This window comes from Anser brachyrhynchus (assembly GCF_964034855.1).
Source record: "Anser brachyrhynchus genome assembly, chromosome: 11".
Taxonomy (NCBI): domain Eukaryota; kingdom Metazoa; phylum Chordata; class Aves; order Anseriformes; family Anatidae; genus Anser; species Anser brachyrhynchus.
The window spans coordinates 18,792,010-18,807,009 of record NC_137706.1 but is presented as its reverse complement, the minus strand read 5'-3'; the positions used below and the strand labels follow the sequence as shown (position 1 = coordinate 18,807,009).

Here is a 15,000-nt window from a genome sequence, read left to right as displayed (position 1 = left end):
ACAGTCTGAGCTGTTCTTGCTTGCCTGTGTGGAATCTCATTATCTTCAGGAGGAGAACGTGATGAACCGAAGGCAGAAAGTTAACTCGGTGCATAGAATGGGGTTAGTGACTGTGACAGTAACAGCACAGAGTGAAATCAAGTCCTGCTTGTCTGTAATGGCTGTGCTGGCTTTGCGGTGTAGAGGATAACATGCAGCATGTGTTTGCTGCTCCCGATAAAAAGGATAGTTGTACCTCGAACAGCACAGAGGGCAGCAGGTCGGTAGGGTAATCTGGTGCCATTTTAACCTTCTTACTTCTGATCTAAGAGCCATTCTTATCGGCTCTTTTTTCAAGATCTGTTCATGTAAGAATAGAGCTCCTTCCCTTGGCAGAATATTTCAAGGGACTGATTATGTGCTTCTAATTCCATGTGAACTTCTGAATAGCAGGTAAGATTAGATGATCACAAAGAAAATGCAAAGTACTGAATCAGTGCTTGCACTGCTGTTTAGTACAAACACATAATGCTCTGTCCTACTTAGTTCTCTTAAAGGGGGGGGAGACTATTAGTGAAAAGAATCAGCATGGCATTACATTTACTATGTGTTTAGGAAAAACTTCCTCCTTTGATGTAGCTGGAGACCCTTGAACTTCAGAAAAGAATGTGTTAGCATGCTAGGGTATGCCTCGATCCTGCAGGTCATTTAATCCTTTCCTCAAGTGAGTCATTGTAAGGTAAAGTAGATGCTGGGAAAAGTTCTGCACTGCCAATTAAAACAGACTCCAAAGGTGTTGCTGGTTTCATTCTAACAGAAACTCATCACAGAGAGGCCAGTAGAGGTTGCTTATGTACCTTGAGGCCAGATCCCAAGCTCATATAAACTGGCATGGTTCTTTTGAATGTGCAGAACTATTTTGCTTCATACCGATAGCTCAGACTCAATTCCTTTACACTGAGAGCTTTTTAAAGAATTTCTGTTAAGAAATCAGGAGTGATTCAGAAAAGTAGTGATTTCCACACACGTAAAGAATGGAAGAATTTCACAAGAAGCCTGTCGATAACTCTCAGAGGTGAGTTCTGGCTCAGTCTATAAAGATTGTTCTATCTGCCTCAAACACCCTTAGAAAGTCAAAGCCAAGTAATGAATGTTAACCTCAGTGTTTCTCCTGGGCAGATAACTTTTGTGAGGTCAGGTTTAGAATAAAATTGAGGACAGGAATGTATTAATTAGTAACTGTTGCCCATGTTTGCCAACAAAAAAAATCCCACTTCTAACAAATTTAGCAATGAATAAATAAAGTTAATCAGAAAGCTGAGGCATTCCTTAATTAAGAAACTCTAAGCCAAACACTAGCCTTTTGTGGAACAGATAGAGTCAGGGAGCCTAAAACAATTTGGAAAGTCAGGAGGATGTTTTGTTTTCACGTTTTTCAAGTGGAACAGCTGAGTTGGTGAGCAGGGGGCTGATGAGCAAGCTGCCAGGATGGGAGCCTGCACTGCTGAGTCCCATCCCATAGAAGCCCTGACAGAGGAGAAACCTGAAGGACCCAAGTTCAAGTCTCAACACTGTGGCAGTCACAAGGCAGGCAAGCTGACAGAAACCTTGGAAACCTGCCTCGTTTCCATTAGAAAAGCTAACACAATTGCTACGTGCCTACAAGCCTTCTGAACTGGCATTTTTGGACAGGCAAACTTCCCTCTGGAAGATTGCCAGCGAGCTTACCTGACCTGCTTCATGGCGTTTAGCTCGTCCTTCCCTGATTTTTAGGAATACAAACTTCAGATGGGCTTATTTGCATTGGAGGAATACTGCTGGAACTTTCCTCCTAGCATGTGAAGTTTTCTCTGTGTGTAGAAACAACATGAGTGAAATATTTGGAGTGAAACCCAGGCTCCATTGAAGTCAGTGGCAAAACTCCCATTCACTTCAGTGGAGCAGGAATTTCACTCTTTACTGTTTTGAAGTTAGAGTTACTAATAGACTGTTAAATTTTTCCTGCATGCATCAAACAAAACGGGCTTGATGTTCGTGTTTCTGCTGTGTTCAAAACCCACAGAGGTTTAAAAACAAGAATAACTGTGAACTCCTGAGTCTAACAATTGTTAAATGTAGTTTTGCTAGCAATAATAATGTCCCTGGAGATAAACCTAAAAAAAATAGACCCCACCATATAATCTTCACTTTAAACTAAAAATAGCATAAATGGCAGTTTAATCTAAGCCATAATTATCAAGCTGCTGAAGCCGGTTTTGGTTCATTGCAACTAGAAATGTATGTTGTGTTTAGGCTTTGAACAGTTGAGTCCCAAAAATGGAGAGAAGCAAAGCCAAGAGCATAGTCAGAAAGCAAACGGGAGCCTCTGAGAAATAGCATGCATTAAAGAGTCCAACACCATTTTTAAAGGGACTGCTCCTGGCTTGCTCAGTCCTTCAAGCTGGAAGCCTGGAGAGTTCCCGTTAATCCGTGTTTTCAGCCCAATGTCCCTGACTGCTGTTTTGTTAGAAAGTGACACTGGCCATACAAGGTACCTTTTGTCTGAAAACTATTTTCCAGTTCGTGCTGGAATCAAAGGAAAGATGTTAACTTTTCGGAGTGATGCTATTCTGTACCATTTAAAAAATGGTTTTAACGATCATTTCAAAGAAGGATGGAAAATCCTTAACTTCCTTTTGCTGCCAGGCAGCCTGGTACGATAGGCTGGGTGTGGGACTGCCAGTCAGGGCTTCCGACATTTCACCGATGGAGCAGGTGAACTTGGGAACATCATTTATCCCTTCTTTGCTGCAGTGGGGGCTGGTCCCAGAGGCTGACCTCCAGCAGAGGGGTCCCACCTTCCTATAGCAGCACTGGAGGGAGGCTCTTCCCCACAGCGATTTACTGCAGCAGCCCAAAAGCAGAGACTGCACTAAAGGTAGAAGAGTCCTGAGTGGCAAGGTGGAGGCAGGTTCAAGTAATACTTTTCTGTTTCAGGATGCTTTTTGAAATCCTCACTGAACGTGTTTGAATCCCTCCATGTACGTTCGTCCTTCACAATTTGTGCTGTTTGTTTAGATGGCCTGTTTTGCTGAGGAGGTCCATTCTCTTCTTTCTGAGACTGGCATGGGGCAGTCCTTGCGCTTGTTTGGGCAGTGCTTGCAAAAAGTTGGGCTTGGTTCTGCTTTGGGCTCCTGTTGAGCATTGCCGTCATAGAGTCATAGAATAACATAGGCTGGAAGGGCCACTGGAGGTCATGCGATCCAAACTGAAACTCAGAGAAAGATCAGTTGCAATGTTAGATGAGAGATTGTACAATACCACAAATTTAGGGATTTTTTTTCCCTAACAGAGGAGTTATTACAAATTCACAATGACGCAACAGCAGATGTGGCCTGTCTCTAGTATCAGTTTGTTGACCATTTTCTCAGGATGTTTATAGGGACCATATCCACTAGATTCAGGAGAGCAATTCAAAATTTTCGGTAAATACTAGATTTGGTATTCTAACAAATATCCTTCAGCTGTGCTACGTCACTTCCATGTTCACTTTCATGTACCGTCAGGTAGTTATATTTTCTGGTAGGAAAGTCCATGGGAAGCACATTTAAAAGTTTCCAACAAGCAAATACTGAAACCTATGTGAAATTAAGTTAATGGATAAATTCAAGGAACCTGTATTTTATGCATGAAACAGGTGCCCAGAGAATTATGTGAATGTTTCTGTTTTATTTGTGTAGCATATTGTTAACTTTGTTAGTTGTGCGATGTGACAATGTCATTACTAAGTCCAATGGTAAACGAGACACCCAGATGATAACTTGATAGGTGTTGTGTTTTTTTTTGTCCTGTTTTGTTTTAATTGAACAGCATGGGAATGAGCCATGATGACGATCATCTGCCCTGTGCAGGGAGGTCCCATATTATGTCTGGAGAATGGGTCAAGGGCAGGAACCCCAGTGACCTTTCCTGGTCTTCATGCAGCCGCGATGACCTTGAAAACTTCCTAAAGTAAGGATTGCACTGATTATCAAATATCCTATCAGGCACAAATCCAATGTTCTATCTGAAAGCGAGAGCCTAGACAAATTTCCGTTAAAAAAAAAAGAAGTGTCTGCATGTGTCATTAGGGTGTGCAAGTTTGACTCTGTATCCATTGCTGTAGCCCCTTTGAAACTGAGGTTTACAGGGAGGCAGAGGATTTATGTGCTGCTGCCATTGTACTGCTAACATCTTAAAAACAATCCCAGTTTACCTGCATTTTGCAAACAAGTGCCTTTCATATTTGCAGTGTGTGTGTGTAGGTACCCTGAAAAAATCTTCCATTGCATCCATATTTCAGTTTCTCATGTTCAGCAGTTCACTAAGGACTTCTGTCCTACTGCTTGTTAATCCTTGTATACAATAGCAAGCCCTAGACTTGTCTGAACTCCTCATAGTGGTCTTAGACCTACAATGCAACTCTCTGACAAATGGTGTCTGGCACAGCAGCTAGTACCTTTATTGCTAGTAATGGGTTCAGCATGGAAAAGTCCCGACTCTGGGGATTAGAGGTGTGAGAGAAAGGAAAAAAATGAAAATGGGACATCTAGTGTTACATGAAAGCATGAATTTGAAAAAAAGGTTGCACTCCCTCTGGTCTGTGACAGAGGGGAGATGACAAACTGATATTCCAATTTGTCAACAATTGTTTTGAAGACAAAGGCAAAAATCTTTCCTTTATGCCTGTGATAAATAAGAAGTCCATGGCTTAAAATTTAGCTCGGGGGATTCAGGTGAGACACGCCATAAGACTTTCTAGCTATCATTGTAAGGCTTGTGAAGCTGTTGAGATTGATAGCTTCAGGGCAAAACTGAGCCTCCCTCAGATTTTTAGGAATAATTTAGACACTTATGGCGAATGATGTGAATATAGTAGATTCTGCCTTGAGGCCTGGGGTGGGGGATGAGTTCTCAAGGACCTTTCTATCCATAGCTTTAATGATTTAGAAACCTTCCAGAAGGATACTGAGAAAACCACCACTGTTTTACACAAGGTCATTAGATTCCGTGTTAAAGACAGGACAACAGCTGCTCTACAGCAGTGATCTAACACTCGAGTTCAAAGGTACTTCCCCTTACAGGCATGTTTAATTATCGCACTCCGCAGGTCCAAGGTCAGCACCTGTTTGCTGGTAACAGACCCCCGAAGCCAGTACGCGGTGCGGCTCCCTCACAAGCTGCCTGGAATGCACTACAGCGCCGATGAGCAGTGCCAGATCCTCTTTGGGACCAATGCTACGTTCTGTAAAAATATGGAGGTAAGAGCTCGTGGTGTGTGCCTGGAAATGAGGTGGGATGTGGCAATATAGTTGTTGAATGTTGGAGAAGTGGAGGAGTCTGTACCTTTCTCAGAGTTATTGTGGGATTTTCAGCATGTTCAGCACTACTGCCACAACATCAGTAGTCAAACTCCCATTGACCTTCGTGTCAACAGCACGTAGTGCTGCAGTCCTCCTCCTTTCCCCACGTTGGTCTTCTTAATGTCCTACAGCAGACCCATAAGAACTTTTGTGCGTATTCAGTCTTCATTTAGCAACAGTTCCCTTTCGATGTGGTTTTGCTGCAGTACTCAGTAGATGCTGTTTTCCTGGTAGTTCAGCTGAGAGGAAACTTTTCTCACAGGAGTGCCTGCCTGCCGTCACAGACTCACCTTAGATGTCTGATCTTTCAGTAGGCCTCACCCTTGGACCATTACAATGTTCTTGCGAACTCACTCTAACTCTTTTCCAAGGAAATATCAATGACTGCTTGCTTGATGGGGCCGTTTAGAGATCTGTACAGAATTAGGCCCCTTCATGTGTGTTTTCTAAGCAGAATGATGTTCAGTCAGGCCTTGGGTGCAACATGGCTCATACCATGTGGTTGGGCAGCAAAATGGAAACAGTGATTGTTGATGTTTCTAGAATTAGGTCATATTTGAGATGAGGCTGTCTGACTTGTCCTCTGGAATTTAGATATCTAAACTCTTTCTAAAGCCTTGCACATAATTAGGTGTCTTGTATTCTGAGCCGAGCTTGTCCACATCCCCCTTTAAATGGGGACTGGAGAAAGGCTTACTTCCACTGTGCCCTTGGAGATACCCAGAAGAAAGTCTTGAAGCACCGTGTCCTGTCACCAGCACCAGCTGGCAGCATTCTGTCCTAGACAGGCAGGCATAGGATAGTCCAGTTTCTTGCTGTCATTAACTAGCCACATAGAGTTCGAACTTGTCCCTGAGAACCACTCCGAACAGTCATGAGATCGTAAATCAGTTCTAACAAAGAAAATAATAATGAGTGATAACTGGGATTTGTAAGTGCCAAATGACTAAAACCGTTGAACCCATGCAAGTCCTGGGAACATAGTCTTAGTTTCACGTTTGTTGTTTTATTTGTTTTGGATTTGGAAGCTAGCTAATATAAAACGTTAAAACAATAAGAAAAGAATCTGGGTAGATTGTATTTTCCAGCTCCATCAAGAAAATGCAGACCACCAGGACTACTGTACTGGAAGCTAAGTGTTAGAATATAGGTCTGTAAAGAAAATCCCAGATCTACCGTGGATGGTTCAAGTTTTTCTACTTGTGTGGGTGTCACAAGCCTTGACTAGTGTTGGAACAGATATTTGCTATTTTCCTTGTTGCGATAAAACACATTCTGTTTCTGGATAGTCCAGTGCCTAATGAGAATGTCAGCCTACTAGTAGGTGGTCAGCATTTCTTAGGCAGAAATTGCATGTCCGTTAGTAGAGTCTGGCATTGTTTCAGGAGCAAGTTGCTTTCCAGAAGAACAAACCAACAGGCACTGCTGCAAGATACTTCTCTGCAACATGCAGACTGCAGGTATTTGTGCCCCCTATGATTTTTCACTAGTCTTATTACTTGACAGCTTTAGAACACAGCAAAAGCTGTTTTCTTTCCCTCCATCACTCCCTCCGTATCTCCCAAAGAAAGGATAATTCCTAAGTTGTTAGTAGTTTCTAAAGAAAAGCCTTGTAAAACTTCTGCTAATTAAAAAGAATTTGCAAATGCTTACTTAGAAATACTTTTCTGTATCAGATGTGCGATAGAGTTAACATTTGCACTCTGAAGATTTGGATCAATTATGGCACATGCCATTAATTTAAGTAAATATTTGCATCCTGTTATGCTACTCTGAATTGGAGATTGAAGGCAAGGGAATCAGTTTTTAGAAGAAATGATCAGCTTTAATTTTTAAACCTTCAAAGTTTTTGTTCTTTTCACCTTAGTGTTTCTCATGCCTCATCTGCAGAATGCTTGTGTTGTAAGTCTCAAAGCTGTCTACAAAAATATGAACCAAGAAAAAAATTGGCACTAGTCATTGGCATTAGCTGTAGAAATTATTGGCAAATGTAGCTGTCTCCTCTTTTAGCCAATGGTAATGTGGTATTTTTAATTCAATAAAGTATTAAAAAAATCCAAATGTAAAAGTAATAAACATTTGACAGTAAATATTTGTTACAAAAAGGAAATAAACTTCAGGAAATTAGCCTGCTCAGTCTTTTTATGCTTACATGTGTCTACTGTCTATTTTCTTATTTAATAAAAGAGCTACGCTATACCATTTCGTTGGAGATGGCTGAGCTACATAATCACAGGCAAAGCAGAGGACCTATATTCAAAAATGTCCTACAGCCTTATTGTAGAGCAAAATTCAGAGATTAGATGAATCCCAAATTTCCCCATTTTTGAGAAATTGCAGAAACTTTTTGTACAGTAAGCTCTGTCCCTTTATGGCAATGAGAAAGAAATTTTTAAAGGGGTGTAATATCCTTTGCTTTCACGGAGAGCCAGGTGCCTAAATGCTTGGCAGCGTTTGGAGCTCAGACGCTGGTCCAACTAGATAGTTAATCCATGAATATTCAACCTTATCTGGATATTTCATACTGTATCTCCAAAATTCCTCTTCCATGTTTGTTTTTAATGGTAACTCAGATGCTGTAATACAAAATAGTGGCCTTCAGAATTTTAACAGTTTCCCAGACCAGCAAAAAGTAGCTCCTTGCTATCTTATTCCAAATCTGCAGAACAGAAATGAAAACCTATGAGGTCGGCTCAGCTGTACGTTAACTTTGCCTGTTGGCATTCCTTTTAAATTTGTTTAGATCCTGTGTCTACATTTCAATATACTAATGATCAGTGGGAATGCTTATATAGCAGGAAATACGACTGTGCTTCTACCATACGAGACACCTGTCCGTTTCCAGGTGGGAGGTTGTACAGTCATGCCCTCTGGCAGTGCTAGAAGAGCTTTCGGCCCACATAGGAGATTGCACAGTCCTTTATATTTTGAAGGAGATAACTTGTTTTTACCAGAAATTAAATAAATGACTGTGCTATCCTCAAGTTCTGAGCAAAATCACGATGGGACTTGCAGAAGAAGCTGAACAGCAATGCACCTTTGATTCTGCATGGTGCATTATCAGCGTACCCCAAACACAGAGACCTCTGGGGACTTGGCTGCTGAATGTCAGTGGGAGTTGGGGCCAACACGCAAATTACTGGAATTGAACCTGTCTGACCTCCGTTCTTCAGATCTGCACAATGAATCAAGTCTTGTGAATTCATGTGACCCCTGTGCAAGAGGAAGCAAAAGGCTTCTGTCCCACTCAAGCTATGAAGACCTCTGCAGACTGGAGACTTTTAACTCTTTGCTCTCCCTTTTTTTTAGCAGTGTTATCAGTGAGAGGAAAAGCATAAACGGTTAATGCCTGCATCTGTCTCAGAGCAGAGGTGGTGTTTCTCCACCAGAAACATGTGAAAATGCATTGTTCATAACCTCTTATGAAAATATCCCGTGTGTTTAGTCAGAAACCCGTGTTTATTTTTCAGACTGGCATGCCTACTAATAGAGGCTTTTGCACTGAAATTATATTTATGGAAAAAATGTGATTTCTATCTTTTGTATCCAGTGTTTGGCTTTTTGTTTTATAAGCCTTTTGGCTTATTTATTATTAACACATTTTTGCGGGTTTTTACATAACCATTATCTTTCAGGATTGTTTTGAGTCAAAACCGTGCTTAGGCTAAAATGGCATGTGGAAAGAGATTACCATTGTTACAAAGGGATTTTTTGCTGAAAAAGGGACGCTGTCAACTTGGATGTAACTGGCTATGTGGATTTTGACATGACACTTTTTAGAAAATGTAAGGCAGCTAGAATTGGCTCTACCATTTTCCTTGAGTTCAAGTCGTTTTTTAACAAATATACGTATCTCCCAATATCTAAAAGCCACAAGGCAGCAGCACAAACAAGGGGGCAAAATTGACTGTAAGCCAAATGAGACGGACTGGACTCCTGGGCTGAAATGGAAAAGGAACAGAACCAAGAAAATGTAAAGAAAGAGGAACCGTAATAATCAAGGAAGATCAACAGCTGTAATAATCAAGTGGATTGTATGTATCCCTTCCGTTTTCATATTTGATGGCACAATGCTGAATATAATTAAGCGATTGTGGGTGTCTGTCATCTGGATCTTGATCACAGAGAGACTGCCAGAGTGGACTTTTGGACTCCATGCCTGGGAATCAATGGGCCTTTGTTTTTTCTTCACAGAGTCATTTGCAAGATCCAGACAATGATAGTAAGCCCTATTATTTAGTAATGTATAGAATATTTACAAGAACATGGTATTTAGATTTTGAGCTGATTTATCCTGAAAATAATAGGCTGCATTGTCGTTTTCTGTACAGTCGGGAACTTTGTCTACATAATTTTCTATCACACATACACACTTTAACTTCTGTGTAAATATAATAATAATACATCTGGAAAAAGGATGGGTTTGGTTTTGTTGAGGCTTGCAGGATAGGAGCCTGGCAATTCTAAAAATAAAATTAGAAGATTTTATTTTTTTTAGAAGTAAAGGCAACAACTTCCTTAATTGCCACACTATATTTTATAGTTTTCCTAATGTAGGTTGTTAAAATTCAGACTATTTTCACGTTGACTGTTTCATATGAAACTGAAGTGTCGTATTTCACTGCTTCTGTATGTTGCAAAAAGACCTTTTTCTCTTTATTTTCAGTGGAAATACTTTTTGTTTAATAGAGAGAAAGAGAGAGAGAAGCAGAGTTCCTGCCTGGGCAGCACAGCCCAGTTTACAATTATTGGAATGCTTCAGAAATTTTTGTATGTGTTTCAGTTTGGAAGATGGTCAAAACACATTCTGGTGCAGTGGTTTAAAGAAAAATAAAAAGAGAGAGGGGAACCAAAATAAAATTATAAAAATACAAAGTGGAAATTTAAGAATATAAAAATAACAAACTCTTAAAAATAATACAGAGTGCCTATTAAGAATCGAGCACTTGAGCTTGGAAATCCTTTATTTTCTTATTGAGACACAAAGAGAGGGAGAAAGGGTTAGTGTAGCCTTGTGATGTGGCATCTACAGCAGAAGCATGAACTTAACAAAATTAGCCAAAATGCAATTGAGTATCAGCCTGCAAATAGCGTGTAACAAGTTAGAAGGGCAGTCAGCCCTCTCCATTGGCATTCTGGGAACTTCCCCTCTCTGAAGCACTCTGAAAACTCCCATAATCTTCACAACCACATCTAAACACTGTATGTACGTATCTATTTATTTTTGCTAGTCCTCTCTTCTTCTTACTAATGGCCAAGAAATGTATTCCCTGATGCCCAGTGTGTTTTTTTTGTTTGTGTGTTGTTGTTTTTTTCCTGGTACTGTTTTTTCCAACAGTACCTGTTATTAAAAAATCCGTACTTTTCTTATCTTGAAATCAGGCGTTAGGGCCTGAGGAGTTGGCTGCGAGTTGCTAGGTGAGCATTACCGTCACTGAGGACAACAAGAGATGGATGATGCAAGGTGCAAGGTCAGAATTTTAGGTTCTAAGCTGCAAACGTAGTATTCAATGGGAGTGATTAGGCTGTTATGAAACGTCCCCGCAGCTCTTTGCCGTATCTCCACCATGGGTAGATATCTCCTGAGACAGCACCTACCCCAGGCACCACGCTTAACTTTTGGCTGACCCAGCCTTCAGGGTTGTAGGATGATAGCATGGTGCTGTGAACTCAGATTTTCTTGGTGGGTGCATGTAGTATTAACCTTAGAAACAGCACTTAACACATGACATCTACAACACCATGCGAGTGCAGCCTCTGTGGCTGTGACTTAGCTGATTAGCTACACTTCTTCTAAGGCCTACTGAGGTAGAAGTTTGCAATAAGCCAAAGTAGAACATTTCTAATGTTTAATTTAAGGGACTATCACGTCTCTACTTCTCTGAGGTTTGATCCCATAATGATACTTACATGACTTCTTCAGCTGATGTAACATGTACTGTTGTGTTCTTTCATTTAAAGTGCTGAAAATTGGGCTCAGCAAATTTGAAGAGCTCATACATCAAAAAAGAATTCTCTGTTGGTAGAAAGATGGAAAAAAAATACATTTTTTCTAACTGTTTCTCTGAGTGTCTGATAATCATAGAGCCACAGGAAGTAGTGTCATGAATGCACTAAAGGCACTAAAAAAATTAGTATTTAGCATATGCTTCGTTGTCATAAAATCCGTTTGTGGTCTTATTAATATTTTTTTTCCAATCTCTTTCTTTGGACTATTACATTAATTCCAGGTGTGTGAAAAAATAAAATAGATCTGGTACTCTTTGTTTCTCCCTAAAATACGAAGAGGAAACATTGTTCTGTTTTAGTTGTAGATCAGAAGTCTTGGTATCATTGCATATATATGTGAGGAGTCAGGTACATTTCGTATGGGATCCATTTCTTCATAGCCGGAGTAATGCAGATCAAGCCATCTCGCTCAGAGAACCAAACCCAGCATGCTGCCCTTCATGTTTGCTGGATTCAGTTTGTTGTGTTTTCTGTGACACAGAACGTTAACAAATCTCGGAAATGCCTACGGTGAGGTTTTTCTGCTTTTCAACAGGGAAGAGGGTAGCACCGGAAAGCAGTTGACTCTGAAGGGCCATTTCCTCAAGAGTTCTTTAACTCTCCAAGACCTTTTAACTTCCTCAGAAGTTAAAACAAACTCTCTGATTGTGTGCACGTTGTCTGATGTCGGTGACTTTCCACTCACACAAGTACTGATGAAGAGTCCGTTCACTGGGTAAATGGAGTTGCATTGATGTAAATACTGCTACCTAAAGGGGAATCATCTCAAATCTGTTTGTTGGCTCCAAGAAGGCAGGTTATTAGCCCTGCTCATCGAAAAAGCATCACTGTGCACATTTCTCTGTGTTCTGAAGGAAAATTTCATCATCAGGTAGTGAAAACAGGGAGGTGTTCTTAAGAATCCTTTTCTAGCTGCACCTAGAAAGGTAACACATTTATTTTTTTTTATAATTTGGACTGAGATGCTTTCTGTCCAGCAGTAAAGAGATCCATTCTTCTTTGTCATTAATGACTACAATTATGTATTACAAGTTTGTTGGATTGCCACCCAGATATTGACTGTTGCCTGAATATTCTAGTCCCTTGTGATTCTTTCCTGTGTGTTTCCATGTCTTCTGGATCAGATCTATCACTTGGACAGGCAGACACAGGCTTCCAGTATTGGACCTGCCACTTGTTCCTTGGGCTGTCAGCTGTACAGGAAGGTCCGCAGCTGCCCGCTGATAAATGCCCGCAAGCGTCCCAGTTATCTTGCCTGGGGCAGCACATGGCTCCTTTTCAGAAGTGTCTTCCAATTTTATAGGATTCTGGTTTTCAACACTTCTCATCTAGCTTTCAACAGTAAGAAACTCCACTTAACAGCAGTGGCAAACACTAGTGTTCACCTCCCTGCGATCCATTGTGGATCGTCAGTTGTTTGTAGACCCAGAAGTAAAGGTACTGGCAGGGTAGAAAATGTGAGCGTTGTTTTTATCACCTTGTTGTGTAAAGAGTTCATCCTCAGAAGCACGCTGTGAGGCTTTGAACAGGAAAGTGTGTGTGAGTTGTGTGTTTATTGTACTTAATAGGTGTTAATTAGGAATCTGTTTATCAGCATGTTTTATCTCACAGTTAGCTATATGCCAAGCCAAAACCTTGGCGAAATCAGACATCTGATAGTTCATTGAAAGCCAGTTTATTTATAAATGTGCCTTTGTGTTATGTGGTCTCTTGCTTGTCTTCCTTAAAGATATTTGTTCTTTCTAAGTCCTTCTTCATAATCCCCTCATTTTGACAGCAAAATTGTTTTCATGGTGGTTTAATTCTGCTCCTAGAAATAAGAGGTTCCTCTTTCCAGTGGGCCATAGGCTGCAGGAACAATTTCTTTCTCAGGGGAACTAAATGTTTATTTTTTTTTTGGATGAATCCAAGATGAGGGAGTGAGTGTGTGGGGAAGGAACTAGCTTGTGGAGCTGTTACCTGCTGGAAGGACATCTTTATTCACTGGATTCTCTTTATGCTAAGGAGATTTGGAAGCTTCCTTTTGTAGGTAATAATGTTTGGCTTTGAGACAGAGGAGTATTGCGAGCTCTCTCTTCTCACTGGGATCATCTGAGGTCACTGGGCAGAATCGCAGTGCTTTTAGTGGCTGTGGTGATGCAATAGCTAACCCAGGACCTAGCAGGCTCTATACTCATTGCCTGTGGGCAAAGAGCTGGCTGAATTAATGCTGGCTTCTCCTCGCTTCCAGCTGCAGCACTGAGTTAAAGAACCTTAAAATAGATTACTTCCCTGGAGCCACACGCGAGTGGTCCTAGTGCTTCACACGCCGCAAGCCTCTGCTGGCACGTGGCTGGGACAGAGCTGGATGTAAGGTAAACACCATCTTCAGGCACAGTGTGTGTTGTGAAAAAGTAGGAAAAGCTGTGAAAGGTGGGAAGGCCCCCAGCCAGACATGTTCCTGGGAGCATCCCAGGAGTTGTTCCTAGTTTTACCCTGAAGTTTAGCCAGCAGGCAGTGCGAGTCTGCGGCTGTGACACTGAGCAGAGGACTGCGGCGCTCGGAGCCCTGTTTTCGCTTGTGTCCCAGCAGACTTTCAGTAGGACATTTAATCCCTTTCTGTTCCTCTCTTCCCACATATGTAGGAAAGAGAAAAAGCTCCCTTTATCTCCGTAGTCCCAGGAGAGTCTGTTTAGATTACAAGTTCTTTGAGGAAGAGAAAACACCTGGCACAGTAAGGCCCCTTTCTCAAATAGGTGCCATTATAGTAGCTGTAATTGGAGGCATCCCACACCTGCCAAGCAGATACCTCCTAGATTGGGAGCTTCCAGACTGCGACTTCTCACTGCTGGCTTCTAATAACTATGCAGGCAACTTTTGCTATCTTGCAGGAGTTTTTGAGAGTTCCAAATTTGTCCATTTAATATTTTTTTTCTGCATAAATTCCTTAATGTTTCAGTTGAACAAAGCATTTCAATTTTTAAAAAGGAAACCTGATATTTTATCGAAATACTACATTTCAACAACCATCTCACTTTTTTTTTCTCCCCTCTTGGAAATATTTCAAGCCGGGAGTTGGTCCAAAGATGACCTTTCCCCACAGACAGTTTCAACAAATCAATATTTTTCCAGAGAAGAATATCTATCATTGGAAAATCCTATCTGACATTTTGTGGATGCTGTAGGGAGGACTTTACAGGCAGAGACCTGCCTTCTAAAAGCTGGTTGCTGAGTGTACAATTAGCAGTAATACCGCTCTTCTTATGGCTTCTTCTATATCAATGAAAGCTCTGAACTGACATTCATATACAAGCAGCTTTCTTTCAAGCTGTGCCATTTCTTGCTTTGATATTTCCCCACAAAGCTGGCTATTTAATTATTAAAACGTCCGTCACTGCAACTGGTTAGCTATAGGACTGTTTAATGGGGATTTTTGTTTGGGTTTGTATTGTAGCTGAAGAGGATATATGATCTCTTTTGAAACGAGCTATTAACATGATAAAACATCTTGGGAATATACAATACCAAAGCTGATGGTTTAATCTTTGCTGGGGTATCTGAAAGCTGTATTAAATACAGGGGTCTGCACTAACGAGTACTTGAGCTTTGTAGTGGTATGGCACTAGAACACAGAGCTGAATCGCAGTTACCA

At 41.0% G+C, this 15,000-nt stretch overlaps 1 protein-coding gene across 6 annotated transcripts in view; it reads left to right on the top strand.

Moving 5' to 3' along the window:
* The window catches only part of ADAMTS17 (ADAM metallopeptidase with thrombospondin type 1 motif 17), a 185,653-nt gene that overhangs the window by 91,113 nt on the left and 79,540 nt on the right, over positions 1 to 15,000 (top strand). For all 6 annotated transcript variants that reach the window (XM_080607246.1, XM_080607242.1, XM_080607243.1 and 3 more), the window contains 2 exons: positions 3,829 to 3,969; positions 5,108 to 5,258. In XM_080607246.1, the coding sequence (XP_080463372.1) occupies positions 3,829 to 3,969; positions 5,108 to 5,258 (292 nt within the window). The remainder of the gene's footprint in view (positions 1 to 3,828; positions 3,970 to 5,107; positions 5,259 to 15,000) is intronic.